The sequence below is a fragment of the Pseudoliparis swirei genome, chromosome 6 (genome assembly GCF_029220125.1).
Source record: "Pseudoliparis swirei isolate HS2019 ecotype Mariana Trench chromosome 6, NWPU_hadal_v1, whole genome shotgun sequence".
NCBI classification, from domain to species: domain Eukaryota; kingdom Metazoa; phylum Chordata; class Actinopteri; order Perciformes; family Liparidae; genus Pseudoliparis; species Pseudoliparis swirei.
Window position 1 is genome coordinate 7,187,773 of NC_079393.1, and position 17,803 is coordinate 7,205,575.

The following is a 17,803-nucleotide window of genomic DNA, read 5'->3' on the forward strand; positions in this document are numbered from 1 at the left end:
CGCCAGACCTCCTGTTTCGGGGGCCGGCGGCGCTGAAAGAATCCCTCTCTGTGGAGGAAACAGACAACTCACTGACTGTGCTCACTCCTGTCAGGTTGCATTAACAGGCCCCTCGCCAGCCCCCCCCCCCCTCTCTCTCTTTCAGGCACATCACGATCGGGCCCGTCGCGGTCCAAAATTTCGGACGGACCGGTCATCAGTCTGCAGGAGACATGCTCAAGCTAATTCACTGACAAGAATACATGTCATCGAACCTCCTTCCCTTCATTTGTCTTTTCCCACAGCCGCACAAAGAAGAAAGAGAAGAAGAAGAAAAAACAAACAAACACGTGTGACATGTTGTGTGGCCCGGTCTCACGGGGGATGGAAATCACTTTTAGCCAGAAGCCCTGTGTGAAGACACCTTTCGGAAAAAAGGGAAGAGAAGAGGAAAAAAGAGGGCAGAGGTGGAGCACAACTGTGACTCCTGTGTGTGCTGCGCTCGGTGCCAAATTGTGGCCCGAGGTAAAAATAGAGCCCCTTGTTTTTCGGGAAGGTACTTGGTGGGAATGAAGGCTCGGTGCAACAAAAGCCGAGGAGCCCCCCACACACACACACACACACACACACACACACACAGCTCCGCTGCTGGCAAATCCTCAGTGGCTTTGCAGCCAGGTCACAGTTTACTTCACTTTTTTCACAGTTTCTTTGTGGTATCGCTGGGAAGCGAAACGCGGAAGCCAAATATCTCACTTTGAACACAGCTCTTTTTTTGTAATAGCGAATAGGGGCGAGAGATTAAATATGGGCCTTTATTTATAGTCGCTTAGTCCGGCTGAAATCGGTGATTATACCACACATGCGCGCAGAACGTGAGAGGACGAGGCACACTGTGGCGAGAAAATATGCCAAGACCGTGAATGACCTCATCATCATCGGAGGAGCTTTATCCCAGGAAAACGGCGCCAACTTCACCTCTCTCTCTCTCTCTCTCTCTCGGAGCGACGGAGCAAGTGACTGACAGACTGACCCATTGAGGGGTCGGATGAATGCGTGGCTCGCTTACTGGCGACTCTGTTGTGTGCTTGTAACAGAAGGCTACTCCGCCGGTTTGGCATTGAACTTGTCAGATGCACAATGGCCTGCTTAAAAAATTGTTTAAAAATGAAGAGAAAAACAACCAAATTGTCATTTAAAAAGAAAAAGGTGCTGCATTGCTCACAATCCAAGTCGGCTTAATGAAATTCTGTGTGTTATCCTGCCAGCAGCCTCGAGCCGTGTTGAGCCTCACCGGGAGGACTACTGGTCATCCACTAACGATTCTATCAATAACTAGAATGGGCACTCGGTAGAGCGCATACCTTCGCATTTCACAAGATTGGGCATTGAATGATGAACATGTTGGCATTAGTTGCATGCTAATTGGATAAAAATTGACCGTGCTATGGTAAAAAGAAGATTCTGACCTTTCCATGACCTTGACCTTGACCCGATTGATCCCAAAATCTAACCAAATGGCCCCCGGATAATAACCAATCATCCCACCAAATTTCATGCGATCAAGAAGATTTTTACCTTTTCATGACCTTGACCTTGACCTTTGACCCGATTTATCCCAAAATCTAATCAAATGGTCCACGGATAATAACCAATCATCCCACCAAATTTCATGCGATTCGGTTTAAAACTTTTCTTGTTATGCGAATAACACGCATACAAATAAATAAATAAATAAATAAAAAATAAATACACGGCTATCAAAACATAACCTTCCGCATTTTCAATGCGAAGGAAACTATTGTTTTTATTTTCAAACTTGTAGTTTTTTGCCTCAAAAGAGATTAAACGGCAATTTAGCACCCTTCGCACATCTCCCTGTGGGTACAAGTATTATTATTATTATCTTTATTTAAAAGGGACCATGGACAGTTAAACATAAATGTCACCATTTGGATGCACCGTACCCGATTGTAACTTCAGCTCATTAGTGGACGTCATCGACTTGTGAACCTCTTTTTTTGAAGCCTCGAGTTTGGCCGTCGCCGTGTTGGCATCCAGAAGTGTCACGAGAGGGCGGAGCTAAGGACAAGCTAACGTTGAACGACATATTTTTAGGCGCCCCCGAAACGATCGATGAAAGAAAAAAGAAAAGAAAAAGAAATAGGATCATTTTCTCGCACATTTCTATAGAATCAAACTCCTTTTTTTTTGGCAATCAGAGGAGTCGCCCCCTGCTGGCTTGGAGAAAGAATACAAGATAAAGGCACTTCCCACCTTTCAGACCCGGAGGTTGCCGCCAGGGGGCGCCACACACAGCTTTATAGGATACAAGTCATATATGTATTTTGCCCCCTAACTGCCAACTTCTTTAAAAAAAAAAAAGCCTCCATCTTTTACTCGCTTCCTGTTGCGGCTTGTGGCACCAATGCTGGGGTTATGTCAAAAATAACCCCTTTTGAATTCATCAGACATCATTTGGAGGTGTTTTACCTGACCTGAACCAGTGCCTTGCTGTCACCAAATAAGATCGCTGAATGTCTAACTTGTTGCTGAGGCTGGATAGAAGGGAGTTGGGAGCTTTGAGAGTGACCTCAGGACAACGGAAGGCCGCGAAAACCAAAACAATCAGCTGAAAGACGCTCAAACACGACCTCGACTGAGATAAGTAGAGTCCACACTGTTGTCCAGGTGTTAGTGGAAAAAACCCAAAGAGTGCACTGATAGGTAAGTCATTCATTAGTCTGGTGGTAAAGTTGAATTTCAACATCAATATACGTGAGCACAAAAGTCAGCTGGATATGAAATATCGGTTCCTCCTCTAAACAGTTGGATTATTGCATAATGCATAACTGGATTAGTGGAAGTTTGGAGCGATACATTTCATTGGTGCAAAATAACACATAACAAAAGCAATACATGATATATATATACAGGACTGTCTCAGAAAATTAGAATATTGTGATAAAGTTCTTTATTTTCTGTAATGCAATTAAAAAAACAAAAATGTCATGCATTCTGGATTCATTACAAATCAACTGAAATATTGCAAGCCTTTTATTCTTTTAATATTTAATATTTTTTAATTGCATTACAGAAAATAAAGAACTTTATCACAATATTCTAATTTTCTGAGACAGTCCTGTATATATAATTTTTTATTTTCTTTATTATTTTTCCTTATTTTATATTCATTTTCTGATTTATTTGATAATAATTTAGGAGAGGAATATCCAAGCATTTTTCAGTCTTTCTGTTTTGTATATTACACAGAATAATATTTATTACAATGATTGCCTGAATAAAATACACAATAACAACAACAACAACAACCTCTGAATGAAAATGGGAAATATTTGCTCACTATGACGAAGGCAATTAGTTTGATTGTTTTTTAAATTCCCTATTCTTAAGCTTTAAGAGTCACACGTCTCAAATAGATGCATAATCGGATATTTTCGATTGCAAAGCAATATCCACGCTTCACATGATGAAGCTCTGCAGAAGGCGTGTTCCCCGACAGATCATTTACTTTCAGGGTTGCACAGGTAAAAAGAAAAAAATCCCCCAGGCACCGTGGGCCGGACCCCCCCCCCCCCCCCCCCCCCGCAATGGAGCGCAGGCCGTCCACCTTTGAGCTCCCCTACGTGGGCTGCACCAACTGTGCCTCTCCAAAAAGCCATGTGGAAAGAGTAAGATTTAGAACGAGAAAACATGATAAATACCTTTCAAAAGTGATACAATCGTGAACAGCCAGTGGGAGAAAGTAGTAATCTACGGGTGTCCCGGAGCATGGGACTGACACCACATGAAGATTCACGTTTCATGTCATCATCATCATCCCCCACCGGCTGAGGATGAATCACTTTCCATACCAGCAACTCTTACACATTATGTCCAATTCGATCTGCTTTCGGATAGCAGCTGATCTCCGCATGGGAGGAAGGTGTGCTGCATCAAACCACGCATGGTTTATCTCTCAACGACAACTATTAAAGACACATCCCATTCAAAACAACGGCCTTCACTGAGCTCTACTGCCAATACACAACAATAGGCGCATGTCAGACGTCAATGGACATGTTCATTCATCACATAAACAGCGATACTTATTATTCTCCATCTCTGACTGGGCAAAAAAAAAGAAGTAATCACATGATCGATAACCAAAGGCACTCACCTTTCATATTGTTGTACCAGAAGAGAGTGGCCCACCGAATACGGGCCCGCTGCCGGTTTAGGTTTCACTAGATAACGCTCATGGATGGGCAAAGATCTGACAGACTGAAATCTTTGGAGCAGCCAGCAGTGAGATTTCCCCTCTGAGTTGCCCCTCTTTGAAGACCCCCCTTTATCCGATTCCATTCAGACACCCCACACACAAACACACACACACACACACTAACACACTCACTCCCCGCAAGCACACAAGAGGTCTGTGCTGTCTCAGTGTGCTGGGCTGATTGCGTAACCTTTTGACACACACATTCTCCCAGGGCCTTTCTGTCCAAAGAGCAACCAGGGAGCATGGGGGAGAAGTGGGTCACGCTTATGTTTAGGTTGCACATCAGATTACATACATCACGGACACACGTGTGTGCATAATGTGCAAAGATCAGATATTTCTAAGGCGGGTGTGCACAAAGAATTAAGGTGAAACCACCTGAAAAAAACATGTTTTGCTCATGCATTGATACATTTTGAGTATTGATATATTCATATCATGTGTTCTTTCTGATGAGCGGAGAAAAAACATACCAAATACATATTCATATGTTTATTTGACCTCACTTTGTCGATTTGCATCTGCAGATTTCTTCTTTATTTCCCAAAAGTTAGTGTTAGATAATGCCTCATTTGCATATCTGAACTAAAAAAGATCAGAAAACAAAAAAAAAGTGTCTTTATGTCAGTTACTGAGGAGATTTCTTGGAGATTATTATGGCTTGACATAATGAATAGATCTTTACTAATGGTTTTTTTCAAAAGGAGGTTTCTCAAACTTCTCAAACATATCTGATTTCTGATCTGGAAATATATGCAAATGAGCACATATTTCAATAGGCAATGCTACATTTGCATATTTAACTGAGGAAGTTCCCAGGTGACGTCTATTAATATGTTTTCCTATATTCACCTGAACGTCTCCGCTGAAAGACAACGCATCAACATCGAACCCTGAACATGTAAAATGATGCGGAAGGTTATGTTTTGATCGCCGTGTATTTATTTATTTATTTATTTGTATGCGTGTTATTCGCAAATCTCAAAAAGTATTGAACCGAATCGCATGAAATTTGGTGGGATGATTGTTTATTATCCGGGGACCAGTTGATTAGATTTTGGGATCGATCGGGTCAAAGGTCAAAGGTCAAAGGTCATGAACAGGTCAAAATCTTTCGCAGAACTCAAAAAGTATTTAACCGAATCGCATGAAATTTGGTGGGATGATTGTTTATTATCCGGGGACCAGTTGATTAGATTTTGGGATCGATCGGGTCAAAGGTCAAAGGTCAAAGGTCATGAACAGGTCAAAATCTTTCGCAGAACTCAAAAAGTATTTAACCGAATCGCATGAAATTTTGTGGGATGATTGTTTATTATCCGGGGACCAGTTGATTAGATTTTGGGATCGATCGGGTCAAAGGTCAAAGGTCATGAACAGGTCAAAATCTTTCGCAGAACTCAAAAAGTATTGAACCGAATCGCATGAAATTTGGTGGGATGATTGTTTATTATCCGGGGACCAGTTGATTAGATTTTGGGATCGATCGGGTCAAAGGTCAAAGGTCATGAACAGGTCAAAATCTTTCGCAGAACTCAGAAAGTATTTAACCGAATCGCATGAAATTTGGTGGGATGATTGTTTATTATCCGGGACCAGTTGACTAGATTTTGGGATCGATCGGGTCAAAGGTCAAGGTCAAAGGTCATGAACAGGTCAAAATGTTCTTGAATCACATGAAATTTGGTGGGATGATTGGTTATTATCCGGGGACCATTTGATTAGATTTTGGGATCAATCGGGTCAAAGGTCAAGGTCAAGGTCATGGAAAGGTCAAACTATTTTTTTACCATAGCACGATACATTTTTGTCCAATTGGCATGCAACTAATGCCAAAATGTTCATAATTCAATGCCCAATCTTGTGATATGCGAAGGTATGCGCTCTACCGAGTGCCCATTCTAGTTTACAATATTTCACTGGTCTTCTCTGACTGTAATTAAAACATCTCTCTGGCTCCACGAAGCCCCTTCTCCAAAAAACACATCCTTAATTCAGCCCCCGGAAAAAGAGTCTTTATTCCCCCCACAGTTTCAATAGCCCATTCAGAACATTTTCCCACCGCAGGGGTCCAGAGTGGCCCCGGTTCAAGGCATTTGTTAGAAGGTCACGATCCAGAGGGTCTTAATGGAGGTGTGTGTGTGTGTGTGTGGGGGGGGGGGGGTCGTGGTTCTGCTTTTCCCCGACTGAAATCTTTCAGGGTGAGGTCTTTTTTTTTTACACTTATAATTCTAGACACAGACACGTTAGCTTCCTATGAAAATGTAGCAGCCGGTCTGACTTCAGTTGTCCGGCAGTTGAATAAAAAAACCTGTTCAACCCCCAAATTTTTTTTTTTTAAACTACACTAAACTTGTTACATTTGGAATCGTTGCAATTTCCAGCACGAGTGAAGTTCTTTGACCGCATATGACGTTGAAACCATTCGCCCCCAAATAGTCTAATTCCATGTGACATTCCATGTGTCATCAAAAAGTAATAAAACAATCAGTGTGTGTGACACTTTGTCTCAAATAGAAGACCGCTCGCGTCGATTGGCTGCAAGAAAAAACACGGAAACATTTTGTTTTTAAATCTCCAGGGGCCGGTATTTCAAAACTTGTAATCCAGATCAGAATGATCCGGATAACCAAATCCCCCTTTCCTCAGCCACGGATCAACCTGATCCATCCCGGTATTTCAAAACTTTGCGGGATTGGATCAGAGTGATCTTGATACCGGCAGATTGGGATTTCCAAATCCGTTCCCGTCCCCTGGATCAGACAGGAAACCGGAAACGGAGCGAACATTTTACGGAAAAAAGGAGAAGCTGGCACTACTGTTGTCTCTAAATCTAAGTATAATATTGGTCAGTGTTGATGCGTCCTTAAACGAGATGAAAGGCAATCACTATATTGAGTTAACAAATTACGTAAATCCGCACAAAGTTGAAAGAATAGCTCGGCGAAGTCAAATAAAGCCGAGTTCGCGCTAATGCGAGCTAACGCTGCTCCATTGACTTCTGTGTTAAGGAGCTAACACGCTAGTAAAGAGGCTAGCGTCTGTACATCGCGCTCCACATTTTAATGCATTTACTCGCAATGCATTGGGTGTAGATTTTAAAATGTGTTGTAGCCTACATATCTCCGATGTGAGGTCCTCGGACAGGATTGTCTATGTGTGCAGTTTGTAAAGCCCTCTGAGGCAAATGTGTAATTTGTGATAATGGGCTATACAAAATAAACTCAATTAAGTTGTATTTTTAGGAAACAGTTGTCAACAAAAGAGATACAACCTTAATATGCGTTTTCTTTGTAGATGTTTGTGGAAAGAGAAGACAGTCAGTTAACACAGAGCTGCTCCAAATGCAATACCCGTTTAAGCTTTGGCTATGAACATTAAGTGTGTGTGCTGAATGCATGTTAATAAATACATTTGACTGATTTTCAATGAATACGTTGTATTATTTTTTTTACTTCAATTTTTCACTGTGTTTTCTGAAAAAGAAAGGAACGTGCAAAGAAAATAAACATTGATCAAACAGCAGTCTAGCTATATCTGTATCAAACAATGAACTTTGGGAGCAGTTACACTTCGGTTGGTCCAACCTTTTCATGCAATCTCCCTCAAATCCACCTCTGAGGTGGTATCAGGGTAATCCTGATTTTTAGGATCAAACTGATCCAGATTTCCCACCAAAGTTTTGAAATACTCAACAGCAGTGTTTAATCCGGATAAAAGGCAGGATTGGATTACCGAATCTGAATCTTCAGGATCAGATTTGCTTTGAAATACCCGTTTTTGGGATCTGATCAGGATTTAATCCAATCCAGGAGGATTAATCCTGGTGGATCATTTTGAAATACCGGCCCCAGAAGGTCATGTGTGGGGCACTTTTGATACAACTTGGTATTCTGAGATATTTCAGTCGATACTTTAAAAAAGTATAAGGTTTATTTTCAATACATGAGTGTAAATATGATTTGAGAGATGTTTGTAAATTCACGGTACAAAAATCTAAAAAAGGGATTAAAAGAAGATGCATTTCTGTTGTAGGAGTCCAATTATGGAATAATGTTGAAATGGATGCAAGACTGGTGAACTCCTTTTTGGTTTTCAAGAGAATTATTTATAAAACAATTCTTGAGTTATAAATGAAATTAAAAACGTATTAATATGGAAGATGTATGTGGTAGTATATATAAATATATTTAGTTTTTTTATTTTGTTTATTGTTTTGTTGTTTTATTTTCTTCTTTATTTTATAATAATTTTCTGATTTATTTTGATTTCAATTTAGGATAGGAATTTATAAGCATTTTTTGCTTCTACCTATACCTTTTCAGTCTTTCTCTTTTGTATATTATATAGGATAATATTGCATTGTATTTGATTTGATTGACTGAATAAAATACACAAACAAACAAACAACATCAAACGGGAAACAACGAGAATGAATGAAACGTCGGAGAAACAAGGAGCGAGGCCGATGATGACGACGGGGCTCATGACTGACCCGTACGTCATCTTCCTCTCTGCAGCCTCCTGCCGTCCTCTGACCGCACGGCTACAGGTCACTGCTCAGATTGTTCCGCATGCATCCGTCCTGTCTCTTCAGATCAAACTCCGATGAATACAATTTAATCTGTTTGAGGTCTACTTAAAAAATCAAAATGCAGTTGACAGCACGATCGTCAACGATGAATATTCGAGCAGATACAATGAACTATATTGTCTAACTTGAAGTCAGTGGGCAAAAAAATGCACTCGATATTTCAGTTGGACTGCATGTTTGGAATAATAAACTTTAAAGGTGCAGTGTGTAATGTTTAGTGGCCTCTAGTGGTGAGTGGCAGATTGCAACCCACTAAATACTCCTTTTCTCACCCCTCCCTTTCCACCGTGGACAGTGGCCTTCAAATAGGGAGAGTTATCTTTAGGAATTTAATATAACTAGAAGTTACTCTTATCAATACTCTTTCTTTTTTGTGACCAAATAATTGCTTTTTAAATTCTCCCCTCTTTACCTAACTTTTAGGTTTCTGCGAAATCAAATGATCAATTGTGCTCATACAAATATTTACTTGAACATTTCCTGCATCCCTGCTCATCGGAAACTGAACATACGGATGATTTCAAAGAGATCTGAACAGACATTACGCCATAAAATAGCTACATTTGTAAAATGCTGCTGAACGCTTTGGTTTTGTGGTTGTAAAAATCTCTTTGACGGACAGCCGAGGAGACAAGTGGCCCACGATGGTTACGGTAGTTAAAAGATGTGTGCACAACGATCAAAGAGTGTGACCAAAACGTATACACTCTGAACAAACAAGCCTGAGAGAGCTCAGCGTTAACCCAAGCCGGCCCGGACGGCTCTCAGATTGTTTCTTGTCCATGTCGTGCTTTTAGAAAGGTAAACGTCATCTTTAGTTTCAATTGGGCAAAACCAGAAAAAAGCAAATTATATTAACTATAGACAAAGACAGTTTAACTCTTGTATAGAGAGCTGCAATAATGAGTGCTAAAATTCGGAAATTAGTTTGTATTTTATCACTTCAGGATCCCTCGTCTACGTATATATATATATTCACACACACATATATGTATATATAAATATACATATATGTATAAATAAATATACACACATGTATATATATATATAAATATATAAGTGTTGTGGTTCACAAGAGCTTTTTAATATATTGTTATATGTCAGTAAATATCCCTCTGAGGCCAAATCCAAACCAGCTTTACTCAAACAGTATGAGAAGGATAATGTGTTTTTGAACCCTAAAGCATTACACACTTGTGTTTGAGCTAGAAACCCCAAACACAAGAAGTTGAAGTGTCCCCTCCAAACGGGCAACACGTCTTCATCCAAGGAGAGATGACGAATGCACGAGGAACTCATTAACTCATAACACAGATGGGAAAAGAGACAGGAAGTGAAACAGAACGTGACACATGGCACAAGAGTGAACCTGCAAAAGAAAGCGGGAAACAGACCCATGGATAAGTGATCACATCAAAAAAGAGACAGATAATCCAATAAAGGTCGAGAAAAGATAATAATGCAAGACAGTGTTTACAAAATGTAACTCTGGACTCAAACAATGCACATTTGCAGTTACAGCGAAGATGCTGAACCTCATCTCTCTTTTATTATCGAGATCCTCCAAAACCAAAATGTTCCCCTTAAATAATTGTTTTCAGATGTGTTACTTACATACAGTAACTACTAGTTAAGAACAGGACTTTGGTTGTTTTTAAGTTTCCCTGATGCTGATCACGTGGCCACTAGGACCTGAATATCTGTATAACTATGCACATGGATTTCTCCACACGAGGTTGCGCGAATTTTCAAGCAAAACTTTATTCATAGCAGCAGTGGCATCAATGGCCTCTCGTTGGATAGTACATAAGCCTCACATGCAACCACTGAACCACTTTGTCATAATTTATCATTTAGCCTTAAACACATTGATGTTGTAGTTCATTTACTGCAGTGGTCGCCAACCCGTCGATCGCGATCGACCGGTCGATCTCGGAGACGTTCCCTGTCGATCTCCAAAATAAAATGAAAATAAATTCAGAAACACATTGTTCCTTGTTTTCGAACATTTTCTGAAGTGTCTTCTGAAATGTTTTCTTTCTGACTGGAAGATTGACGTCAGAAAACATCTCCGCCTGATTCATGAACGCCTGAAAACGGGTTCGCTTACACAGCCGTGTTGTCAGCTGTGCTCCCTGAAAGAGGGGAACGTACCACTACAGGTGGGGCGCAGGGGAAATGCAGAAAGACCTTTATTGATAACTTCACATATTACACAAGCTCAAAGTACACCGACATAAAACTAAGTCATCAATAAATAAATGTTGAAATGCCTGTACCTTCGTGTACATGTTTACGATACGGCATTAACAGGTTACGCCTGCGCGACAGCCGAGATTCTTGGCGACTTGCCAGGTCTTACCTCCGTGAGTTCAGCTTTTCTGCTGTTGTCCTTCAAAACAAAAGCTCAACATTGAGCTTTTTTTTCTTGTCTGATAGAGCAATCTGGTTTACTTGAAAGTGCTTGCAATTGCATTTATTCTATTATTTGAAAAGGGACAGATGCAGGAGTCACAAATGGTGATCCTCATTTATTATTATGATAATTATTTAAATCTGAGGATGTCTGTTGAGTTGATGTGAATGTAATCACCAACGGTCTGAGTTCAGAATCAATCCCAGATGAGAAAACTTCCATGAATACCAAATTTGCCCCGAAAAACTCGTCAGTGGAGTTGAGAAAATCACCAAATCAAAGACCAGGAGCTGGATTACTGACACAGCTGACAGACGGCCTCAGACTGGCTGTCTGTGATTATGAACTAACTACAAGCTCACAGACAGAGTTCAGTCACAGCATCACACTGACTTGAGTCACATGGATTGATGGCATTATGATGAGAGCTGAACTTACATGAGTTGCACTGACTGATCATGTTGTCAGTGTTGTGCTGTAACTGGATTGGATTAAATTTACTGTCATTGCTAGAGTACAGGTACAGAGGCAACGAAATGTAAATAATACAACATTTATATTGGTAGTTCATCCAGCTGCTCATTGCAAATGTGTTTTTTCTTGTTCATATTGTGTGCGGTTAACACATATCTTACTTGTTATATTACACTTAAATTCTGTGTTCCTGGTCCCATCAATTTGAACGCTGAAACCAAATGACAATTAGGCCAAATAAAAAGTTGTAAGTCCAGTCTGGACCGTCGTTTTCTCTCAAGCCTCAATAGGTAGATCTTGCCGGTCATGAAGGCGAAGGTCAGGGATCTTGGGCTCAAAAAGGTTGGTGACCACTGATTTACTGTGAGCTAGAGCCCTCTAGTGTTCACTCACAACATGTGCCAGTGTAAACTTCATTTGGTTAAATAAAGATGCTAAAAAAAAGTCAAAACATGACATGGGTACTCTACTCTTGTTGGTCATTAAGAGTCAAAACATTAATATTCTTCATGAAATGGGTCCTCTGTTTGTCACTAAAGAGTCAAAACATAAATATTCTTCATGAAATGGACAGTCTGGATGGTCACTCCAGTCAAAACATTAATAATCTTCATGAAATGGGTCCTCTGTTGGTCTCTATAGAGTCAAAACATTAATATTCTTCATGAAACGGGTACTCTGGATGGTCACTCCACCTGCGTCGAAACAACAGAAAACAAATGTCATCATTTCTGACCTTGATGATGTCTTCTTATTTAGCTCATAATGATACTAATAAGAATATTACTATAGAGACCGAGAAGGTGGTGTACCAGTGAAATGTTTGTGGCTGCAGGAGTTAATACTTCCTAAGCTGTTTAATTAAATCTTATGTATAAATTTATCTGCCGGGTTAATGACTCAGAACATGAAATAATCATGTTTTTATTAAACATAAAGTTTAGTTCTGCCCGCTACCAGTCTCATCTGTGAAGACATTGGTACAGCTGTCTATTTATAACGCATTCGTAATCCTACGTATTTTATTTGTGATTTTGTATGTATTTTATTCTATTTAATGTTTTGTACTATCTGGACCTTGAGTTTGAAATAAAATTGATTGATGCATTATTTGTCTTTTGGAAAACAGTTTTAAGACATTACAAAAAACAACACAACATGAAGCCTTATAACACAAACTACAACCTACAAATCTTCATGAAGATACATCCTCAGATATGAACTCACATCAGCAGCTCCACGAAGCGGATGTCTTTGTTCAGGGCCTCGATGGCCCTCATTTCCTCCTCCGTGAGGCAAAAATCAAATATCTAGAACAATACAAATGATTTGTTGCGATTAAAATGATTGGCAGCGAGTCATGATGAATACTGTATGAAGTGCATACACGCCACGATGAAAGGCAAACCCCACCTGGAAGTTGTGCTCGATCCTCTCGGGGCTGAAGCTCTTGGGGATCACGGCGACTCCTCTCTGGACGTTGAAGCGCAGCGCCACCTGAGCCGGACTCTTGTTGTGCTTTTTCCCAAGAGACACAAGCAGCTCGTCTTCCAGCATGGGAGGACATTTCACATTCACCCTAAACCAGAAAATATAAAGGATGCCACAATAGAGACTTTTTTAGGGAGTTTCAGCATTTCTATGTTTGGTGACAATAATAATGTTGTTTTATCAAATACAAGGATGACATGTTGCATATGCATTATATACATATAATATAATAAATTACAAAAAATTAAGTGAATACATTAAATTTGCAGGGATGCATTACTTTTGTCATTGAAATAATATATTATATATATACAACTATATAAATAAATATCTATATATAAATATATATTGAAATACAAATATATAAACACACATATATATATATAAATATCTATATATATAGAGAGAGATATATATATATAGATATAATATTCTTATCGCATATCAGTTCTTCATCTCAAACCCTTAGGATTGTTTTCCTGCTTGCTTGTCACAAAGATTTTAGATTTTAATGTCACGTGATGTCTAAAAAATGCTTGAGTTTTTTCACCTTTGCACGACTACAATACCGACACGTTCCAAAATATTAGCCGTCGGGATGGGGGGGGGGGGCGTATCTCTTAAAATCTACGTACCAGGATGCGTCTCTGGAGGAGCCAATCGGGCAGTAGCCAACGATCACAATGTCTTTCTGACGACAGAACTCCAGAAGCTTGGGTTGTGTGAAATATGGATGGCATTCAACCTGAAGGGAAGCAAGGACAGCATTAATTATCTCAAAGAATATCTGCCAAAAGTGGCACGACTAGAGTACTAAATCTAACTGGATTGGAATGGAGAGCAATGATGCCCTCCTTTAATACCATTAAAGATAACACAAATTATGTTTTTGTGACAGGGAGATTCATAAAAGTCAGTTGGGTATCAAGCACATAGAAGCAATATGGCACCATCTACTAAAACGCTTAATTCTGTCACCTGGTTGGACACAGGCTTGTGTTTGAGGCCGGGTTTGTTCAGCAGCAGCTCCAGCTGTCTGCGGTTGAAGTTGGAGACTCCCAGAGACTTCACCAGCCCTGCGTCTTTGCACGCCTCCAAAGCCTGTTGAGATGAAAAGTATTAACGTCTTCCCCCGAAGATTGATAGTAATTATCTTTACAGACTTTTAAGAGACATGGAGAAAAAAAATAGGGGAAACAAAAACAGATCTTTCAATAGAGGTTGGCTGTTTCCGACGCGTCCTCGATGGTTTCTCACGTTGCAGCAAAAAAAAACCTTCTGGAATCAACTTCCAAGTATAAAAGAAAAAAATCACAGGTGGTTTCTCCTGTTCGTTATTGTTCTTCCTTTAGCACAGAAGACATTTTCTAAAATGCCCAGAAAGAAAAGTAGCATTTCCTTCAAGTTCTAAAAGATGTAAACAACCTATTATATGTTGCATAACTGAATTAAATGATATTACACATGTTATTCAACACTTTTAGTTCAACCTAAATATAAAAACAGTGAAACATTTTCAACTCTTCATGTACAATTTATTGTATTTAAAAGTGTTTTTCATATTTTTTCCGATCATAAATACACGTTTACTTCCTCTGGAACTGTTTTAAATGCTTCATAATAAGCTATACTTTAGTAAAGAAACAAAAGTGAAAGGAAAAATGACTATTTACACTAAGTGAGAAAACAATATGACATGAAACTATATCGCATCCAGACCAGAGAGAAGAGGAGAAGAGCAAAGTCGTGAAATAGCCGATCTATTTTATGAACCCGGTAGAACTCACCTCCCACGTTGCACAGAGGTCTGTGTGATGGTAGATGTAGTTTCCATCCTGGTCTTTTGGATAGAATCCATCTCCAGGCTGAAATGTAAGCGTAATTTAAGCATTAACACTTCAATATAGTGTTGGCGTGGCTTCAATTTGACTATTTTGGATAATTCAAACTATACTCAATACATATGTACGTGGATATATCTGACTAATGGACCAAGACATGTATGCCAAATGTAAACAAATGGTTCGAGTTACCCAATCTTAACCAAACATACCCCCTGGATGTCTAATCTGAAACCTAAAAAGAACAAGAGTTACGCAACTGCCTTGCATTAGCATATACATTTTAATAAAAACATATATAAATACAAATACAAAAGTATTATTTCATATATTATATAATAATATTATAATATTCTATTATACATTATATAAGAAATATATAATATATATACTAAATCTTTCAATAACAAAAGTAATGCACCCCTGCTAATGTCATCTATTCACCTAATTGTTTTAGTTTATTTATTATTTAGTTATTGCACATCAGTTCTTCATCTCAAACCCTACAGGGACTCTTAGGATTGTTCTGCTTGCTTGTCGCAAAGATTTTAGATTTTAATGTCACGTGATGTCTAAAAAATGCTTGAGTTTTTTCACATTTGAATAAAAACATGTCTTGTATCTTGTCTAGCGCATATTGGAGATCTAAACATTAGATTGGGTCGTGTAGATGTGTTGTTGGGATTGTTTTGCCATACTTACTAAACCCTGTTCTTTCTTTCACAACAAATAGTTTTCATTTAGCACGCATTTGTTTGACAGGGTATATAATACGTTATCTAAGGTCGATGTCCAGACACTGGTTGTAGAGAAGTGAACTGCAATCTCTTGGTGTGCCATCACAAGACCTTGAAGGCCATGGGGAGCTCGACGACGTAGAGATCCACATAGTCCAGTTGCAAGGCTTTCAGCGTCTTCTCCAAGGCCGGACGCACCAACTCTGGCGGATGAAAGGTATTCCAGAGCTGAGGAAAGACAACGCAGGGGACTCATCAGAAAACATTCAGATGAAATATACGAACCTGCCAAACACCCGACCTGCGACGTAGCGCATCACCTTCCCGCAGTAAAAGATGTCCTCTCTTCGAACGGTTCCATCGGCAATCTTCTCCCGAATGGCTTGACCCACTTCGTGCTCATTGAAATACACCAACGCCCCGTCAAAGTGCCTGTACCCCACATCTATGGCCAGCTTGACACACTCCAGGGCTGTGCCTTTGGGTGTCTACATCATCAATTCAGAGAAAAATAATGAGATTAAAGCGTCGATTAAGTCATGTTTCTGACTATCTGGAGTAAAACACAGATTAGCACTTCAGTGGCACTGAAATAGCTCTTATTATGGTACTTTTGTAGTTCGACTATGTTGAGGAAATGTTACTTTCTGTATTCTTGTTGTTCTTAGTTTGTACTCTAGGTTGATGCACTTATTGTAAGTCACTTTGGATAAAAGCATCTGCTAAATGACATGTAATGTAATGTTTAGTGCTTGTATACAGATGATCAATAAGTGTTCACATGTATCCGTTATCAGTTATGCAATCACGAGCAATAAGCACCTGCAGGCACTCCCATATTCAACGGAGAATCCTGCTTCGCTTAACAAGCCCAACACACACACACGATATTCTTCTCACCGTTCGAGGGTCCCCATAGGTGCCCAATCCCAGCAGCGGAATATGGTTCCCGTCACTGAGAGGGATTCTGTGGCTCTCTGCTGTCAGATTCATGTGTGTGAAAAAGAGGATACACTGAAGTGCCCTCTGTCTACTAGGTGATTTATTAATAACAGGCGGTGAACTTTAGACTTTTGGATTAACCTAAAGAAATTCCACCAGTGATCTGACATGTTGATTCCCTTCTCAAAGTCTTATCTGGATATTATATTATCTCTTAGTGTTAATATTGTTGTTGTTATTATAGCATAATTCAAAGACATCCCAACATTATTAAATGAAGTAGTTGTACGAGTAGATCAATCAGTTATTATATCAAGTTGAGTGATGACCACAATGGATGTGATAGTAAGACATGTTGCATTACACATACAAAACAAACAATTAAAGTGTTGGGTGGCGAATCGTGACAATATATTTAAAATAAATGGAATTTGTCGATTTTTGCAGTAAAAGAGATTAGCCACCATCCGGTGTTTAAAAAAAAAAAGAATTAGATGAATCTGTTAATTAATGGCCCTAAAATAAAGGAACCGTTTTAAATGCATCATTTGCACAGCACATAATATTGTAGTATATGCACACTGACGAAGGCTCCTCCTCCAGGTGAATGGAGGGTAACACGTGACTAACTTAACGAGAAGAGTGACGTCAGTGTAACCCGGTATCACCGGTCCAATTAACTACAACGATGACAGTTCACACGTCTAACTTTCACCGGGGGGACAAACGCGTCTCCTCCATCGCTCCGCTCGCGCTCCTCTCCTCAGGACGCGCGCTGTTGTGGCCCCGCCCCTCTCGTGCCGCAACGAGCGCGTGCGGTTGCAATTTTCAACCAACATCTCGTCGTCTCACAACATCTGCGACACGACAACCTCACGCGCAGCTGCTGCCGCTGCCGCCCCCTCCTCGACGCGCGCGGTCGACATCTTGCCGCTTTGACGAAAAGGTGACGTATTAGCGGAATCCTCTTATCGCTCTCTCTTTCGCGCTCTCTCCGCGCGCTGTGTTTGAGGAAGACACAAAAAAGGGGGGAGGGGGGGGACG

The 17,803-nt window shown here is 40.0% G+C and overlaps 2 protein-coding genes across 3 annotated transcripts in view; both read right to left on the reverse strand.

Moving 5' to 3' along the window:
* slc6a13 (solute carrier family 6 member 13) overlaps window positions 1–4,237 on the reverse strand; it is a 21,165-nt gene extending 16,928 nt beyond the window's left edge. For both annotated transcript variants that reach the window (XM_056417201.1, XM_056417200.1), the window contains exon 1: window positions 4,160–4,237. In XM_056417201.1, the coding sequence (XP_056273176.1) occupies window positions 4,160–4,166 (7 nt within the window). In that variant the 5' untranslated portion in view covers window positions 4,167–4,237. The remainder of the gene's footprint in view (window positions 1–4,159) is intronic.
* Window positions 4,238–10,360: 6,123 nt separating this feature from the next.
* Window positions 10,361–17,763, reverse strand: LOC130195587 (aldo-keto reductase family 1 member D1-like). Its single transcript, XM_056417202.1, has 9 exons — window positions 16,718–17,763; window positions 16,138–16,305; window positions 15,929–16,045; window positions 15,027–15,104; window positions 14,218–14,340; window positions 13,875–13,984; window positions 13,162–13,327; window positions 12,976–13,058; window positions 10,361–12,443 (listed from the first exon to the last, which is right to left on the reverse strand). The coding sequence occupies exons 1-9, from the start codon at window positions 16,808–16,810 to the stop codon at window positions 12,401–12,403; spliced, it is 981 nt and encodes a 326-aa protein (XP_056273177.1). The 5' UTR covers window positions 16,811–17,763; the 3' UTR covers window positions 10,361–12,400.
* Between the last annotated feature and the right edge of the window lie 40 nt (window positions 17,764–17,803).